At 41.9% G+C, this 16,847-nt stretch overlaps 1 protein-coding gene across 5 annotated transcripts in view; it reads right to left on the bottom strand.

Moving 5' to 3' along the window:
* NFX1 (nuclear transcription factor, X-box binding 1) overlaps positions 1 to 16,054 on the bottom strand; it is a 78,112-nt gene extending 62,058 nt beyond the window's left edge. For 2 of the 5 annotated variants that reach the window (XM_077912285.1, XM_077912286.1), the window contains exons 1-2: positions 15,897 to 16,054; positions 10,976 to 11,974 (exon numbers count right to left, since the gene is read on the bottom strand). In XM_077912285.1, coding sequence (XP_077768411.1) covers positions 10,976 to 11,974; positions 15,897 to 15,921 — 1,024 coding nt within the window. In that variant the 5' untranslated portion in view covers positions 15,922 to 16,054. The remainder of the gene's footprint in view (positions 1 to 10,975; positions 11,975 to 15,896) is intronic. The other 3 variants (XM_077912282.1, XM_077912283.1, XM_077912284.1) reach the window with 2 other exon arrangements.
* Between the last annotated feature and the right edge of the window lie 793 nt (positions 16,055 to 16,847).

The following is a 16,847-nucleotide window of genomic DNA, read 5'->3' as shown; positions in this document are numbered from 1 at the left end:
GATGCTCAGTAAATATTTATTAAATGAATGGATGAAGAAATATTTATTTCATCTAGTCTGTTCTATAACCTCTTTCCTTTGATTTTAGGCTTCAGTAAAGTTTCTGGGATAGCACTTTTGCTCTGACAAAAGCCTGGAGTACTTGATAAAGGGAACTGTACTCGCTTCAGATAACAACACATCAAAAGAGTGAGATTTCAGGGTGCCTGGGTGGTTTAGTAGTTGAGCATCTGTCTTCAGCTCAGGTCGTGATCCTGGAGTCCTCTCAGGGAGCCTGCTTCTTCCTCTGCCTATGTCTCTGCCTCTCTCATGAATAAATAAATAAAATCTTAAAAAAAGAAAGAGTGAGATTATGTTTGAGTCATCTACATACAAGAACCTGACTGGGGCAGAGGAATAGCTGTGAGAATTACATTTGGGATAAATTTTGTAGAAAATGCCTATTGATTATTCCAGGACAGAATTAGAAGGACACAAAAAACAAGTGAAGCTTGGAACATACATGAGAACCCTATGATGGATTATTGTTTTGATTTTTACCCTAAAGGCTGTCTTTTTTATTTTATTGTTTCTCTTATTCATTAAGTTTATGGCTTGTTAATAAATAATTATTTTATAAGCAATGTTTCTAAATCTAGTCATGGTGGAATTGACCACTAAGATGCACACACATACAGCAATGTGGGAGCAACTGCCAACTTTGAATAAGCCACAAAGCTCTAAGCCCTTTCCAAAGGTGATCTCTCACATCTCATGTTGAATCTGACAGTAAATGCCACTGGCTCTGCCTTCAAAATACATCCAGAATCCAACCCCTATGCTATTACTATGGCCCAAGTCACTACCCAAGTCACCTGGATTATTCAAATGTCCTCCTGGGCAGCCCACGTGGCTCAGCGGTTTAGCGCTGCCTTCGGCCCAGGGCCTGATCCTGGAGACCTGGGATCAAGTCCCATATTGGGCCCCTGGCATGGAGCCTGCTTCTCCCTCTGCCTGTGTCTCTCTTGAATAAATAAATAAAAATCTTTAAAAAAAAAAAAAATTTTAAAATGGCCTCCTAACTAGTCTTGCTACATCTGCCCTTGCCCTACTTCAGCCTACCACCACAGCAGCCAGAGGGAACCTGCTAAAATGCCAATTAGATGCTGCCACTCATGCCTATAACTTGCCAATGGTTCCGACATCACATGTGTGGAAAGCCAAAGCCCTTACAACAGCCTTCACCACTTTTTCATCCTTACCTGCTGGTCCTTTTTCCCTAGATCACTACTCTAAGAACACTCTGTCCTCCTTCCTAGTCCCAGACTGGCATGTAGATTTCTGTCTGAGGGTCTTTACAACTTATACCCCCTCTGCCTTGAATATTTTTCCTTAGACATCGGCATAGCTCAGTCCCCTACTGCCTTCAGGTATTTACTCAAAATGTAATCTTCTCAATGAAAAGACTGGTTTTGGTCATACTTTTAAAAATTGCAACCGACTCCTTGAACATTCCCTATCTCTTTCCATACTGTATTTTTCTCCACACCACTTGAATCTCATAGATCATTTATCTTATCCATACCGCTTTTATATATCCTATCTTACAGATCATATATCTTACTTATTTCATCTCACTTCCTGACTCTATACATAGAATGTATACTCCTTGATGGCTGAAGTTTTTACCTACAGTGCTGCCTGGGACATAGTGGGCACTCAATAATATTTGTATGAATGAATGAAAAGAAATAAAAATACAGCAAAAGGTTCTGGAAAGACCTAGAAAGAGAAACAGTATAACCCTTTCACCAACAACACTTCAGTTTTATCAAAACATGTGTAACATATGTAAAAGATGGTACTGTCCTGAAAAAGCTCTGTGCTGGTAAACTATTACATTCCACGTCCAAGACTTGTCTGCTGGGTGCCAGCCCTGGCCTGACCACTGGCTCTTCTTGAATCCTAAACCCTCCCCCACTAGGGTTTCCCTATAATTTCTCAATCATGACTGTGTCTACTCTATACTTATACTTTGAAAGCATGTCAGTAAAAAGGATGATGCACCCATTGAAATAATCAGAAGAGACCTGACTGGTTAACTGACTACCAACTTTTCAGATGCACCAATAAATAACTGTTTAAAAAAAAGAAACCCAAAAGCCTATAACATTCCTGATTTGAAAAATCTAAGAGTACACTGTGATTAAATTAAAAGATAGCCATTTAGGGGATCCCTGGGTGGCGCAGTGGTTTGGCGCCTGCCTTTGGCCCAGGGCGCGATCCTGGAGACCTGAGATCGAATCCCACATCAGGCTCCCGGTGCATGGAGCCTGCTTCTCCCTCTGCCTGTGTCTCTGCCTCTCTCTCTCTCTCTGTGACTATCATAAATAAATAAAATTTAAAAAAAAAAAAAAAAAAAAAAAAAAAAGATAGCCATTTAAAAAAAATAGACATGGGTAGCCCTGGTGGCACAGTGGTTTAGCGCCGCCTGCAGCCCAGGGCGTGATCCTGGAGACCCTGGATCGAGTCCCACGTCGGGCTCTCTGCATGGAGCCTGCTTCTCCCTCTGCCTGCGTCTCTGCCTCTCTCTCTCTGTCTCTATGAATAAATAAATAAAAATCTTTAAAAAAAATAAAAAATAAAAAATAAAAATAAAAAAATAAAAAAAATAGACATACACTAAAAATATATGGGGATAAAATAGTCTGATATCTGGAATTTATTTTAAAATATATCAGCAGAGGGTGATAAAATATATGAGCCTGGGTGGCTCAGCAGTTAAGCGTGTCTGCCTTCGGCTCAGGGCGTGATCCTGGAGTACTGGGATCAAGTCCCACATCAGGCTTCCTGCATGGAGCCTGCTTCTCCCTCCGCCTATGTCTCTGCTTCTCTCTTTCTGTGTCTCTCATGAATAAATAAAATCTTTAAAATATATATGTATATATATAAAATCAGCAAAAATAAAAATAGAGAAAACAAATGGGATATTGTTTAAATACTAATGCATACCTATTTTATGGCATCTTATAATATTAATTTAGAATAAAGCACAAAGATTTCTGAGTAAAAAAATCACATAATAAGCAAAAAAAGATGAACATTATATGATTTCAACAATGTAAAACTGAGCATTGAAAAATTCTGTAAGAAAATAGAACCAGGGGATCCCTAGGTGGCGCAGCGGTTTAGCGCCTGCCTTTGGCCCAGGGCGCGATCCTGGAGACCTGGGATCGAATCCCACATCGGGCTCCCGGTGCATGGAGCCTGCTTCTCCTTCTGCCTGTGTCTCTGCCTCTCTCTCTCTCTCTGTGTGACTATCATAAATAAATAAATAAATTAAAAAAAAAAAAAAAAAAAAAAAGAAAATAGAACCAAAGGTTGAAGCTGATTATATCTAGATGGAGAGACTAAAGGTGAGTTACCTACTAAAGTGACTTTTCTAAGTTACCTCATTAAATGTGTTTTTAAAAAGCTCACACATGGGTTCTGTGCTCAGTGGAGAGTATGCTTGAGATTCTCTCTCTTCCTCCCTCTCCTGCTTGTGTGCGCTCTCTCTCATTCTCTCAAAAGCAAAAAAATAAATCTTAAAAAAAAAAGTTAATACACCATAAACATGGTCAATATGTTCAAGATGGTTTTGCTGAGTCTGAAGTATATATTAGATACCACATTTATCTATGTGAGCCTGAAGCTTATGGCAGAGCTTAGGGACTGAAGATAAAAGTTTAGGAGTCAGCACAGCACAGAGGTAGTGGTTGGAAGATATGGAAACAGTTGTAATCTCCCAAAGAGACCTCATCAAGTAAGAAGAACAGAGAGCTAAGATAAAGCCCTAGTAAACACCAACATTTGAGGAGGTAGAGGAAGAGAAACTTGAAGGACACAAGCAAGAACAGCCAAGGAGAACAAGGAGGACCAGAAATGTGTAATATCAAATAAGTAACATTTCAACAAAGACCTCTTTGCATCAAACTCAAAGGGAAGCCCAGGATAATAAGGACTGAAATATATCAGTCTGCTGGGTGTGGCAATAGGAAGGCATTAATGACCTACCAGTAGCTCTCTGAGTCAAGTGGTGATGGCAGAGGAATGAAGTGAATCAAAATAGGGAAAAGGAAACAGAGTGGTGATTCTTGATTAGACTGGAATGGAAGGAAAGGAAACAATACTTCCCCATGTGACAGGGGAAGTTTTTCTTTTGGAGCATATGACAGACTTGGGAAGACAGCTTCAGGCTAAAAACTTGGAATAGCAAATGTGAAAAGGCTGACGGAAGAAAACAGGAGATTTCAGAATGAATAAAAGGAAAGGAGGATAGGCACAGATGTCTCTGGGTTCACATAAAGAGAGCAAAAAGCTGAGAATATTATGCCTGATGATCTCCCCTTTCTCTGGGAAGTAGGAGGCCCATTGAGTTTGAGGGAGATGAATGCCAAGAAGGTCTGAATAAGACTGGAAAAGATTTGGAGTAATCTTAGATGAAAATGGGAAGGGCAGTTGACCATATTAGGAAAAATGGGCAGTACTGAAAGTCAACTGAAATTGGAGAATCACTAATTGAAAATATTTACTGAGAACCTACTGTGTGCCAGGCATTGTTTAAACACTAAGGATGATATACAGTGAACAAAACAAACAAAAATCTTCTGCCCTTAGGAAGTTATTGTCTAATAGGGGAAAGTAAACAATAAACAAAGAAAAATTATTGAAATTATATGAAAAAAATGAGTAGCATCATCAAATAGTGGTAAGTGCTATGGAAAAAAATAAACCAGCAAAGCATAAAGAATGCTGACGGGGGTTGTGGGGAAGTATTATAGTTCTAAACAGGGGGATCAAGAAGATTTTCCTGAGAACGTTAAGTGAATCTGCAGCAGCACCAAATCTATACTATTGTCATATGATTTCCTGGAACAGCATTTTGTTAGTCAGATGGAGCAGAAAAGGTAGACTGCAGAATCCATGCAAGGCGGGGATCCTGCCAAATGGCTTGGAAGAAGGATACTACTTCAAAATTACATTAAAGCCCAGCCTGAAGAGGGAATAAAGGAGAACAGAAGGCTGATGATAGAGTTAGTAGGTGGGAGACTAAGAGAGCCAGGACAGGAAATTATGGTCAGAAAGTAGCAGTGGGTACGGAGGGATAATGAAGGTGAAGGTCACTGTGATTGAGAAGATTAAAGAACGTGAGGATGGTAAAATCCATATGATCACTAAAGTCACCCAGAATAATAGCAGAATTTATGGTAAATCAGTAGTTCTCAAATCAGTCACTTGGAGGCTTGTTAAAAAGAAGACTGCTGGGCCCTTCTCCCAGAATTTTTGTTTGATAAGTGTGAGGTAAAAGCCCAAGAATATGCTTTTCCAACAAGTTCCCCGGTGTTGCTGATAGCTGCTGGCCTGGAACAACACTCTGAGAACCACTGGGAGGGAGGAAAGATATAGGCTGGAGGCATTAATAAATGATGCTGGGGCTGGGATATTTGGAGGCTAAAACAGGACAAAGATAAAGAGACATGGAAGGTGATGTAGCATTAGGTTCAAAGAAGCAGGGGTTTTGATAAAGGGTAGAAGCATAATGGTTCAGAAAGGATACAGGGAGAGCAGCTTGCTCTTCTCATCTTCCAGAAACTAAGGCAAACAGGATAAGGGAAAATAGCATGCTCTGAACAGGCTGTAAAGAAAGGGGTGAACTTAGAGAAGGCCACAGACTGATTAAGAGCCAAAGGAGAGCAGAAACTTACTAAGGATATAAGGGATCCTGTCAACACAAATGAGGGATCCGAACAGCCTGGGGACAGGATCAGTACCAGTTAGTTTCTCTCAGTACAGAACAAGAGTAAACAAAGACGACTCTCAAGCAGCCATGGAGACTAATATTTGGGGTGATCCTCTCTTTCCATTCTAATCAAGCTTTCACCTCTACCACTCCACCAAAACTGCTCTTTTCAAGGCCAATAACCTTCACACCCCAAATTCAACAGTCAATATGCAGTTGTCATCTTGTGGACCCATCAGTAGCATTTGGCACAACTGATCACTCCCTCCTCGAGTTTTTTTTTTTTTTTTGGTAGTGTTTAAAACATAGTTCATGGGACACCTGGGTGGCTCAGCAGTTAGGTGCCTGCCTTTGGCTTAGCCTGTGATCCTGGAGTCCCAGGATCAAGTCCCACGTCAGGCTCCCTGAGTGGGGCCTGCTTCTCCCTCTGCCTGTGTCTTTGCCTCTCTCTCTGTGTCTGTGTCCCTCATGGATAAATAAAGAAAATCTGATTTTCTTTTATTGATTCATGATGATTTTATTTATTCATCCATGAATGGCACAGAGAGAGAAAGAGAGAGAGAGAGAAAGAGGCAGAGACACAGGCAGAGGGAGAAGCAGGCCCCACGCAGGGAGTCTGACGTGGGACTTGATCCTGGGACTTCAGGATCACCCCCTGGGCTGAATGCAGCGCCAAACTGCTGCGCCACTGGGGCTGCCCAATAAATAAAATCTTAAAAAAAAAAAACCATGGTTCACTTCCTAGTTCAATTCCTACTCATTCTTCGGCTCTCTTGCTGGGTCCCTATCTTCCAACCTTGAAACACTGAGGTATATATAGGAAGGCTCCACCCTCCGACTTGACTTTTCTAACTACCCTCACACCTTAGGTGACCTCCTCAATCTGTTAGATGACTCCATGCTTGAAAGTTCCCAAATTTAAATATTCAGTCCAGATTCTGCCTGGATTTTTAACTTCCTACTAAATTCTCTATATTTTCTAAACAAGGAGTAAACAGGGAGACTGGGTGACTCAGTCAGTTAAGGATCTGCCTTCAGCTCATGTCATGATCCCAGAGTCCAGGGATCAAGCCCCATGTGGGGCTCCCTGCTCAGTGGAGAACCTGCTTCTCCCTCTGCCTATGTCTCTGCCTCTCTCTCTCTCTCTCAATCTGTGTGTCTCTCATGGATAAATAAATAAAATCTTTCCCTCCGACCCTTCCCCCGGCTCATGCTTTCTCCCGGGGAAAAAAATCAAAATAAATTTTAAAAATATTAAAAAAAACAAGTAGACAAAGCAAAATATATTCAAAAATACCTTTTCTAAAAAGGAAAGACTAAGAAAACTTTCCCAACAAGACAACTGAGAAAGACTGAGACTCCTCTAAGACTAACGGGATATGATGACTAAATGCAATGTGGTATCCTGGACTGGATCCTAGAACAAAAAAAAAAAAAAAAAGATGGTAGTGGAAAAAATGGCGAAATCCAAATAATGTGTACAGTTTTGTTTAGACCAGCACTGATTTTTTGGTTTTGACAAAGGACCAGAGGCGGTTATGTAAGATATTAACATTAGACAAAGCTGGGTGAAGGATATATGGGAATCCTCTGTACTATTTTTGTAACTTTTCTATAAACCTAAAATTATCCCAAACTAAAAAATTTTCAGAACACTTTTTCCTCTCCCAAGTTTTACTACTTCAGTACATGGCAATTCTCTATTATTATTATTTAAGATTTTGTTTTTAAAATAATCTCTACGCCTAATGTGGGGCTCGAACCTACCCTGAGATCAAGAGTCACATGCTCTACTGACTCAGCCAGCCAGGCGCCCTGGCGATTCTATTTTTACATTACTCAGACACAAAAGCCTTGGCTTGGTCCTTGATCCCTCTTATTCTCCTGCAGCCAACATCTAGCTCATCTGCAAATCCTGTCAGTTTTATCTTCCAAATACATCCAAAGTCTAACATTCTTACGTCTTCCAAAACTACTACCCTAGTCCAAGTTTCCATCATCAACTATGTGAATTACTGCAACAGCCTAACTTGTCCCCTTGCTTACTTAGAGCCAATGCTCCACATGGCAGGCTGAGTGATGGTTTTAGAATGCTAGTAAGATCGTGTCATCCCCTTTCCCCAAACCTTCCAGCTGCTTCTCATCTTCTTAATCAGAACCAAATCCAAGGGCCTCACATGAGCCAGCCTCTGTGATTGCTCTGACCTCCTCTACTGCCTGCCTTATCATTGCTCACAATGTACCCCTCCCACCTGAAACTCGCTTCTCCCTCTGCTTGGGATATTCTTCAGAGAGCCACATGGCACGCTTCTGGGTTTCCTTCTGGTCTCTGTTCAAATGTGTCATCAAATAGATCAACCTATCTAAAAAAGCGTCCTGTTACTCTGTCCTCTTAACCTGCTTTGTATTTCTTTTTAGCCCTTACCTACCACCTGACATATTAAATACTGGTTTAAGTGCTTTCTGTCTGCCTTCCCTACAGAATGTAAATCTCACCAGTACTGTATTCCTAGTACTGAGAACAGTGCTTGGTACATAGTATCTACTCAATAAAGATGAATAAAGTGTTCTCAAAAATATATGGGGATTTGAGGTCAAGAGAGATTTGTTAAGCAAGACTCTTAAGATGGCCTCCAAGATTCCCACATGCATACAGGTGTGCATGCCTGGTATAATCTCCTCCCCTTGAATATAAGTGGGCCTTATCTAATCAGGTGAACCCTTTAAAAAGAATCTAGGGATCAAAGACAGAAGTCAGAGAAATTGAAAGAATATGGAGCCCATGTTTTCCTATAGATTTTGAAAAAGAAAAGTACCATGTTATGTAGAGGGCCATGTGGTGAGGAATTGCTGGTGACCTCTTAGAGCTAAGAGTAACCCCCGTAGCCAACAACCAGCAAGAATATGTGGACCTGGGACTCCCGGGTGGCTCAGTGGTTTAGTGCCTGCCTTCAGCCCAGGGCATGATCCTGGAGTCCTGGGATCGAGTCCCACATCGGGCTCCCTGCATGGAGCCTGCTTCTCCCTCTGCCTATGTCTCTGCCTGCCTCTGTTTCTAATGAATAAATAAAATCTTAAAAAAAAAAAAATGTGGACCTCATTCTACACACATAAGGAATTAAATTCTACCAACAACCAGTGAGCATGAAAGAGAACCCTATATCTCTGCCTCCCTAGCCAACTTTTAGTCCTGTGAGGCTCTGAATAGAGAATTTGGCTAACCCATACATACCCAGATTCCTGACCCAAAGAAACTGTGACATAATTAATTTGTGTTATCTTAAGCCACTATACTTGTGGTAATGTGTTATGAAGCAAAAGGAAACTATTAACCAGTCTTAAGAAATCAAAAACAAGTCTCTGCTTCTCTCATGAATAAATAAATAAAATCTTAAAAAAAAAAATAAAAAAAGAATTCAAAAACAACCCTGGTGTAACATTACCTTGGTTCACATATAAGTTGAGGTCCCAAGAGGAAGGACTGCCTGGGGAAGCAAATGAGAACTAGAACTATAAGCCAGTATAAAAACAGGCCTGGGCAGGTGGTGACTTCATGTGTTGGGCTGGGCTATGTACACTAAACTAGAGGGACACCAGATGGTGAAGGTCCAAGGGGAAGAGCTACTGGAATAAAGCTGTTTAGCCTAGATGAAATATATAGTCAGGGCAAAATGAGAAGTATCTTGAAATACCGGAAAAAAAGTTGATTTGCAATGAAGGGGAGGGAAACTGTGAGAAGAAAGACTGGTTGCTGTGTTGCCTCAGAGGGCAGAACTTAAACCAGGGGATACAAAGTATTTACTGGAAAGAAATTTTCAGTTCAATGTAAGGAAGAACTTTCCAACAGTCAAAGCAAAGTACCTAGTATGTTCTAAAAGCTATATTAAGCACTAGGGATACAAACATGAAGAAAGAGGGGTGCCTGGGTGCTCAGTCAGTAAAGCATGGGACTCTTGATTTTGGTTCAGGTCATGATCTTGGGGTCGTGAGACTGAACTCCATGTCAACTTCTACGCTCAAGAGGGAGTCTGCTTGAGATTCTCCTCCTCTATCTGCTCTTCCCCCTCCACTTGAGCACACACTCTTCTCTCAGATGAACAAATTAAATCTTTAAAAAAATGCAAAAAGATAGTCTCTGCTTTCAAGGAGCTAATAGAGACAATGACAAACAAATGATGGCTTCCAGCAGTAACTGTTCTAATTGAAGCATGTGTGTGTGAGGGAGAGACATACCACAGGACTAGAAAAGATAATGCCATCTGTAGAGGTGAGAAAAGGTGTCCTAAATGTGTTGCTAAACTAGCTATTGTAAAATGAGTAAGAATTCATTAGCGTACTTAGTGGTGGACATTCTAGACAAAGAGAGCCACCACATACGTAACATGAGAGAAAGATGAAACAACATAGAGTACAGGGAATAAAATGTGGTGGGGGACTGAGGCAGCATAAAGTGCGGTGGCTAGGTAAGAAAGAATCCAGAATCCATATGTGGTGACGAAAAGTGAGCAGAAATAAACAGGGGAGTGACATAGTTCAATAGTGTTTTAGAAAATTCACTCTCTGATGCTGGTGTAAGAGATGGACTGAAAGAAACTGAAGATGGCAAGAGTGGTCAGGACCTGTTGCAGATAAGCAGACAAAAGAGGATACAGGTCGGAACAAAGAGAGGCAATGGAGATGTTACCATCTTCTACTTGTGCTTTCACAATTAAAAAACAAAAACACGGAACGTCTGGGTGGCTCAGCAGTTAAGCATCTGCCTTTGGCTCAGGGCATGATCCTGGGGGCCCGGAATTGAGTGGGTGCTTCCTACATGGGGCCTGCTTTTCCCTCTGCCTGTGTCTCTGCCTCTCATGAATAAATAAAATCTTTAAAAACAAAAAAAAACCTTTGTAACCAAACATCTGTAAGACCCGTATCTGCATTTTTAAAAACCCTTACCAAATTCCTTGTTAAGAATAAAAATTCCTAAAAAAAATAAATAAATAAAAGGAATAAAAATTCCTTATTTGTATTTGCTTATAATATATAAAAACTAACTGGTTACCTATAGGGGATGGAACAAGTGGTGGCAGGATCCAGGCCGATGATGACCAAGGACAGAAAAAGATGTTTCACTGTATTCCTTTTTATACTTTCTGGTTCCTAAACTGTGTGAATTCATTATCTCTCAAAAATAACCCCAAAACATTTCCACAATTTAGGTAGACTTACCTGTGTGTGTTTCCACATTCTTTAGCACATGGCTCTGTTTGCCTCGGGGAAAAGACGTTACTTGAGGATCCTGCCTCCTTACAGCACATTTCTCTGGGTCAACCCTTCGGGAAGACTTGTTGACACCTGCCAAGTTCCCATTGTCACAGGCAGATTTTGCGGGTCTCTCATTAAGATTATCCTTTGGAATGGGGGCCATGTTGTTTCTGGTGGCATTTGTATGTCGTTGGCCCTCTTGTTTTGGTGGATTCCTGCCTGGTCGTGGCCTGGCTCCTTCCACTTCCCAAGGAGGCCTTTTCTGTGGGTATCTTCTCTGCTCATTGCGTCTGGCCCCATACCCATCCAATACACTTTTCTTAAAGGATGTATCCAAAGAGTCAGGGTGGATAACCCCCACAGGTTTGGTATTTTCAGGTACAGCATCCTCGGATTTTGGAGTCATTCTGTTACCCCACTCACATTTGAGTTTTCCCTTGACTTTTGGTCCTCTACCATAACTGTATATAAATTGGGCTGCTTTTTTGGGTTTTGCTCCCCTGGGATCTGCACCAATAACTTCCTTCTCATTCTCAGAAGGGCTGTGCTCTCTGGGGTTTGTCCCACTCTCTGACCTAGCCACACTTTCTAAGCCAGCTGCATCTGAGGTCTGATCAGTGAGATTCTGTACTTTTTTGACTTTGATGTGCTGCTTTTCACTTCTCAATTTCTGCCAAGGTTGATTCTGAAGGCCATGGCTCTTTAGTGATTTGTTAGAAGCAGAGGATTGGAAAGAAATCTGTTGACTCTTAGGTTTGCTTCCTGAAGGATAACTGTGCTGATGAACAGCAGAGATGTCATCATAAGGGACTTGCCTGGAAAGGTGACAGGGAGGTGGTGAACTATAATTTCTTCTCCCAATCCTATTAGAATCTAGTCTCCTTTGACTTCCACAATTTAGACCAGAATTTTTTCTCTCCTGAGGAATGAACTCAGCAGCATCCGTATTGAATTTAAAAGTACCTAGGACATAAGAAAATAGACATGCCAGTAAAAAAACTAATCATCATCCATGAAGCCCAAAAGACTCTAAGCCATTATCTAAAAGATTTTCTTAAGGACTTGTATAAAACAGGCTCTTAGTAAGGCTTATGCTTCCTGTGAATTTGATGGGTTCAAGGTGCTTGTGGAACACTGATCATTTCATGTCCAGTAACCTCACCAATAGCCCTAAGAACTACTAAGTAAAACTGCTCACCTGGGTGATGAAGTATTATTATTATTATTATTATTATTAATTTCTTAAAAATGTAAGTTCCATGCTCTATATGGGGCTTGAAATTACAACCCCAAGATCAAGAGTTGTATGCTATGCTGAGTCAGCCAGGCATTATTCCTATATGCCTATATGTTTATTTTATTAAAAATTTTCAGGTCAGCAAACAGTTCAGGGGTGAGAATCAATTAGCAGGTTCCATGTGGCCTTTCAAAGCTCTTAAGGTAGCATTGTGTAGTATCAAGTATACAGATTTTGGAGTCAGCTAAAATCAGTTTGAAGTCTGGCCCTCCAAATTATGGTATGAATTTAGGGTATCACCTGATTGCTTTTAGCCTTCATTTCCTCATCCATGACAAAAGATGATACTACTTCAAAGGGCTACTGTGAAATTTAAGTAAGATTTCACATAGATAGTATTTAACATAATGAGTACATTAGTTCCCATCTCTTCCCACAAGGAATTTATTTTAGGGTTTCCATTCATAACCGTTATAATATGGTCCATAATCCAAGTCTCAAAAGTTAAGCACATGCCTCTTCAACTCACTTGTTTTTTCTCCAAACGTGCTTCTTTGTCCCTGAAGCCTAAAGACTAAATGATGTGCCTAAGGATACAAACCTAGTTAGTAGAAAAGTCAGAATTATGTGTAGCATATGGATTACACAATTGACCTTTGAACAGTTTTGAACTACACAAGTCCATTTATATGTGAATTTTTTACTGTAGAGTACTGTAAATGTATTCCCTCTTCCTTATGATTCTGATAACATTTTCTTCAGCTTATTTATTGTAAGAATACAGTAAATAGTACATATATCATGAAAAATATGTTAATCGACTACTTATGTTACTGGTAAGGTTTCTGGTCCACAGTAGGCTGTTAGTTAAATTTCTGGGGAATCGTAAGTTATATGTGGATTTTCCACTGTGCAGGGGGGTGGTGGTGGTGGGGGTGGTGGTGGTGGGGGTGGGTGGGAGGGGTGTTGGCATCCTTACCCCCCGCAAAGTTTAAGGTCAATTATACTAAGAATCAACAGGACCTGGAAGACATGGGTTTATGTCCTTGTCCATCACTTTTATCTTTATGCAAATGACTTAATCCCAATTTTTCTTATAAGGAATGGAGACAGTAACAATCCTTACATCAAAGAGTTGCTATCAAGAATAAAGCAAGTTAGTAACATACATAAAGTGGTTAAAAATGTGCTTTATTACTGCTGTTTGGACTAGACTATCTAAAACACACAGACTTGACCACAGATGGGTGCAGTGCAGAGCCTTTGGGTTTCAGGTTTAATAATTTTTTTTTTTTGGTAATTAACATGTGCCAGGCACTATTCTAAGCACTCTGCATCTGTTAACTCATTTAATCCTTACATTCCTGATGACAGAGCTATGACACTGAGAAAATTACTTGCCAAAGGCCACAGAGATGTTCTGAGGCAGACTCAGGATTCCACCCAGGCTATATGGCCCTAGAGATCATACTCTTACACTGTACTGTCAAAGGCTGGGCAGTGGGTACCATAGAAACATATACTCAAGAACTGAACGAGATCATAAAGGTCATAGGGTAAACTTCATTCAATCCAGGATTTGTCCTGAAAGCTTTCACACAGGCAATTCTGGGGACGGGGTGGAGGGGGATTAGACAGATTTAGAAGGTCACGAAGGAGATGTTCCAGAAACATAAGAGATAACATAAAGGTGGGAAGGGGTAGATTAGACCTAATGTGTATTGTATAGTCCTCTCCATCTTGAAAAAACAAAGTTGGAAAGGGGCAGAAGAAAAGTCAGTAAAGTCCAGAATAGCCTGGTAAAAGATGGGAAGAAGGTGTTCCATGTTAAGCCAAGCAGTAAGGAATTGGTGCAAGTAGAGAGTCTAGACAGGGCAGCACCTATTTGTATACAGTTTGTGATCCATTAGACATGAGATAGTAGGTAATGCCCTCAGAAAGACCCTTGAGAAATAGAAGGGAAAAAAGACACATGAGTCAGAACTCTCCACCTGAGACATAAAGATCTTTCTCCTCAGTATCTAAGTAGCTGGAAATTACTCAGTAAATAGGATACAAGTAGTACCCTAGATCCAAGATAACACAGCAACACAGTAAGTGTCTAACAGGTGAGTCGAGAAGGATAAGAGGAAATCTAAGAGATTATGAAGTCCAGAAACAAAGCTGGCAGAAAGATATCCCTGAACCTGTCTGGTATTTGAGAACAGAAGTGGGCAAGAGAATTAAACCCTGAGATGAAGGTGTGGTCTAGAGAGGATGCTGAAATAAAAGCATGAAATAGGAACTAAGGCAAAAGCAAACTAAAGAACACAAGAGGGACTTGGAGAGGTCTTTGGACTAGGGAACTTTGCCATAGTAGATGGAGAGGAGGTTGGAACCTCTGGCAGGGGCACACCAGGGAGGTCAAAACTGTAATTCACAGCTGGCCTCACCCAATCCTGCCTCAAACACTGAAGGGTGGAGAAATGAGTCAGAAGTGAGCCTGAGGATGGAAAGATCAATGGATCCAGTTTAGAGGATCTGGGAAAAAAACAGGTGGCAGAGTAACAAAACACCAGACCAACCTAAAAAGGCTCCCATCCCCCAAAATTTAATAAATCAGGATTAGGGTTTTGAAAATATAATTTTTTGACCCATACCCACAGTAACAAGTACATTTTACCTGCCACCCAGTACACAAACTTAACATATACTCTTCTTGGTTGCAAAACACTGATAAGTGGCAGAACTAAGACTCAAATCAATGGCAGTTTACAAACCACATGTGGCAAACTGCTGTCCTGTTTTTTTTCCCCCCTAGAAAGAGTGGGTCTTGAAATAAAATCAACGTAGTGGGTTGTGACAGGTATTTTTTTTCAAAGAAAACAGAAAACAGAGCGTATTTCAAATAGTAAGGAAAAGCATTAATTCCTAAAACTTTTGGTTCGCTTTTAGAGTCACACGTGTGCACTGAACCACGATGTAAAATGTTTCTTTTCGGTCTCTGCCAAAAAGTTTGGAAAACAAAGATCCAAGGTACATCTTGAAGGAAAAGGAAATACATATCAACAGCCAAATGAGGCTGTTCTACACACGGAAGCAACTCCAAGAAAAGTGAGCTAACAATTATGGAACAAGTACGGTACAGGGCGGGAGCCTTCACAGAAATTATTTACTCCCAACTGATAGATGAGGAAACGGAGATTCAATCACACTGTGAGCTCGTGGCAGTCTGGAAATGGGAGCCCCTTGTGTTCGGCTCGCGCTCGCTCCGCTGCCCCAGGACGCGCCAACCCGCCACGCCTCGAGAGCCCGCCACCGTCACGGGAGGTGACTCGGCCGACGCCCGCCTGCTGCAGAGCACTGAGGCCTCTGCCCCAGCGGGGTTGGGCTGAAGGCGGGGCGCACGGCAGAAAGTGGGGCGCGCACACCGATTCACTGGACAAACCCGCGCTTCCCGGAAACCCAGCTGCGGGGCTTCACAACCCAGTGGAGGACGGTCGAGGTCTCGGTACCCACGACGCGCGTGGCTTGGCCCTTCCGAGCCACTATCCCGAACCCTGGTACGCGCCACTCTCGCGATATGAATGGTCGGAGTCCTAGGACTCGCCACTGACCCAATTTCCGCTCCCCGAGAGGGGCCCAGTCCCGCGCGGGCCGGGACAGTACCTGAGACAGGAGGCGCCTCCGCCATCCCGTGCCGCAACACCTAAAGCGAGCCCTGCAACCTAGAGCGGGATGTCACCCGGTCACGTGCCTCTGACTTCCGGCGCCGCGAGAATATTCGCCTCCGCGCGCCGGGTGGACGGCCACGGAGGTTGCGCGGCCGGAGGGAACTGTGCGGTGCGTCCGTGACGTCAGACACAAGCGCCAGGCGCCGCCGTGGAGGAGGGGAGTAGAGTCTGACCGTAGGTGGGGAGGGTCACGTTAGTGTGCGGCTAGGAATTTGCGTAGTCATTGCTTTTCTTTTTGAGATTCGTGGTGTTCTCTTGCTACTGTGCCCTTTGTTCTGGCACCCAACCAACTCCACCTGGCCTCCCGCGGTCCGCTCAAGCGTCACCTTCTACCTAGAATACTTCGGCTTTAGTGTTGGTTAAACAAGCAGAACTGCTAAGTCGTCAAAATGGAATCGAAGGGAAAATACGCGCAAAAACAAACGGTAAAGGGCTAATATACCGAGAACTTTAACAAATCAGAAAATGATAAGCCGAAAAAAAGAAACAAAGCCGATAAACCATGTTATTAGAAATGGTAAAAGACTTGGACGGACATATGACGATAAAATACAGGTGGATATTGAAGTTGAGAAGGGAAAGTTCGGAGGCACTGATAATTTTTTTTTAAGGATTTTATTTATTTATTCATGAGAGACAGAGAGAGAGGCAGAGACATACAGGGAGGAGTGGGCTCCATCCCCAGACCCCAGGATCACGCCCTGAGCCAAAGGCAGATGCTTCACCCTAGGCCACCCAGGCATTCCTAAAGTAGCAAAATTTTAAGTGAATGTGTGGAGTTTGCTTTGTTATTGCATTCATTACTAAGTAGAATGCAACATTTAAGCATGAAGCATATGTACTTGTAACGTAATTCACAGACTTCCCCCAAAACACGAAATAGATT

Source organism: Canis aureus, chromosome 10 (assembly GCF_053574225.1).
Source record: "Canis aureus isolate CA01 chromosome 10, VMU_Caureus_v.1.0, whole genome shotgun sequence".
NCBI classification, from domain to species: Eukaryota; Metazoa; Chordata; class Mammalia; order Carnivora; family Canidae; genus Canis; species Canis aureus.
Note: the sequence above shows the minus strand (reverse complement) of the source record. Positions and strands in the feature narration are given on the sequence as shown.